At 45.1% G+C, this 1067-nt stretch overlaps 1 protein-coding gene across 1 annotated transcript in view; it reads right to left on the bottom strand.

Moving 5' to 3' along the window:
- Positions 1-730: 730 nt before the first annotated feature.
- Positions 731-1067, bottom strand: part of LOC118412833 (L-rhamnose-binding lectin CSL3-like) — an 8428-nt gene continuing 8091 nt past the window's right edge. The window contains exon 4 of the mRNA XM_035815874.1: positions 731-1056. Coding sequence (XP_035671767.1) covers positions 746-1056 — 311 coding nt within the window. The 3' untranslated portion in view covers positions 731-745. The remainder of the gene's footprint in view (positions 1057-1067) is intronic.

Here is a 1067-nt window from a genome sequence, read left to right as displayed (position 1 = left end):
TCATTTGGTTGTAAAACGAGGGTACAGGAGGCAAAAATGTGCTTTTTTTGTCAAAAAATGGCCAAAAATCGCAAAATTAAGCATTTTGTTCTACCGTATGCCAAAACTGTTATTAAATCTGGGTGGGCATATGATCAGGGCACCTCTGTACCAAATTTCATGTCATTCGGCTGTAATACCAGGGCACAGGAGCCCGAAATATACATAAAAATTGACAAAAAACTCAATAAAATCATTTTGAAGGCAGATATGAAAAAAATGGAAAAAACACCTGAGGGTATTGGCTTACTGTACCTTTGTGCCAAATTTCAAGTCAATCGGTTTAAAAACGGCGGAGTTGATTCGATTTGAAGATTTGACAGGAGAAAGAAAGAAAGAAAGAAACATTACGAATACAATATATTTCACCATACCTATGGTATGGCTGAAATATAATAAACGTTTACATATCATATATTGGGTGTCTGTTTGGCGCAAAGGCTCAGCGTTGGAATCAGAATCAGTACTACTGTTGTCGGACAGTAGGTCCTGAGTTCGATACTCGCCATACCCCTGCCCCCATAACGGTGGAGTGACGCCAACCGAGCCTCACGGCTAATCTGTCTAAAGGTGCCAAAAACACCTACGGATTTGGTGCGCCAGTGTTTCAACATCTCAACATTTTCCACTAAGACCCGTCATTTTTTTCGTCATATTTGTTCCTTCTCTCATGTAAATGCTGACATGTAAAAAAAGTTAATGTACTTTAACTGTACTTACAGGGTAGGCAGAAATACTGGACGTCGAGATACTTGAAGGTGCCATAGCAGGGGTCTCCGAACACGCTGTTGGAGGCGCGGACTGAGCACGTGCGTCTCCCGTGACATCGGGCGCTTACTTGTGTCCAGCTGGACGAACTGCGGCAGCGGGTGGTCCTCACCGGTCCGCCGCAGACGTGGCGAGCCTGGCTCCGGCCGTAAGTGGTAGCCGCCACGAAAATCTTACGACCCCATGGGCAGACCAACTGCGCGGTTTGATGTTCACATGCGAGCACGTTTCGGGGGTTCGTGTAATGACCTGTAATGACA

The sequence above is a fragment of the Branchiostoma floridae genome, chromosome 4 (assembly GCF_000003815.2).
Source record: "Branchiostoma floridae strain S238N-H82 chromosome 4, Bfl_VNyyK, whole genome shotgun sequence".
In the NCBI taxonomy this organism is placed as follows: domain Eukaryota; kingdom Metazoa; phylum Chordata; class Leptocardii; order Amphioxiformes; family Branchiostomatidae; genus Branchiostoma; species Branchiostoma floridae.
This window is presented reverse-complemented; position numbering and strand designations above follow the sequence as displayed.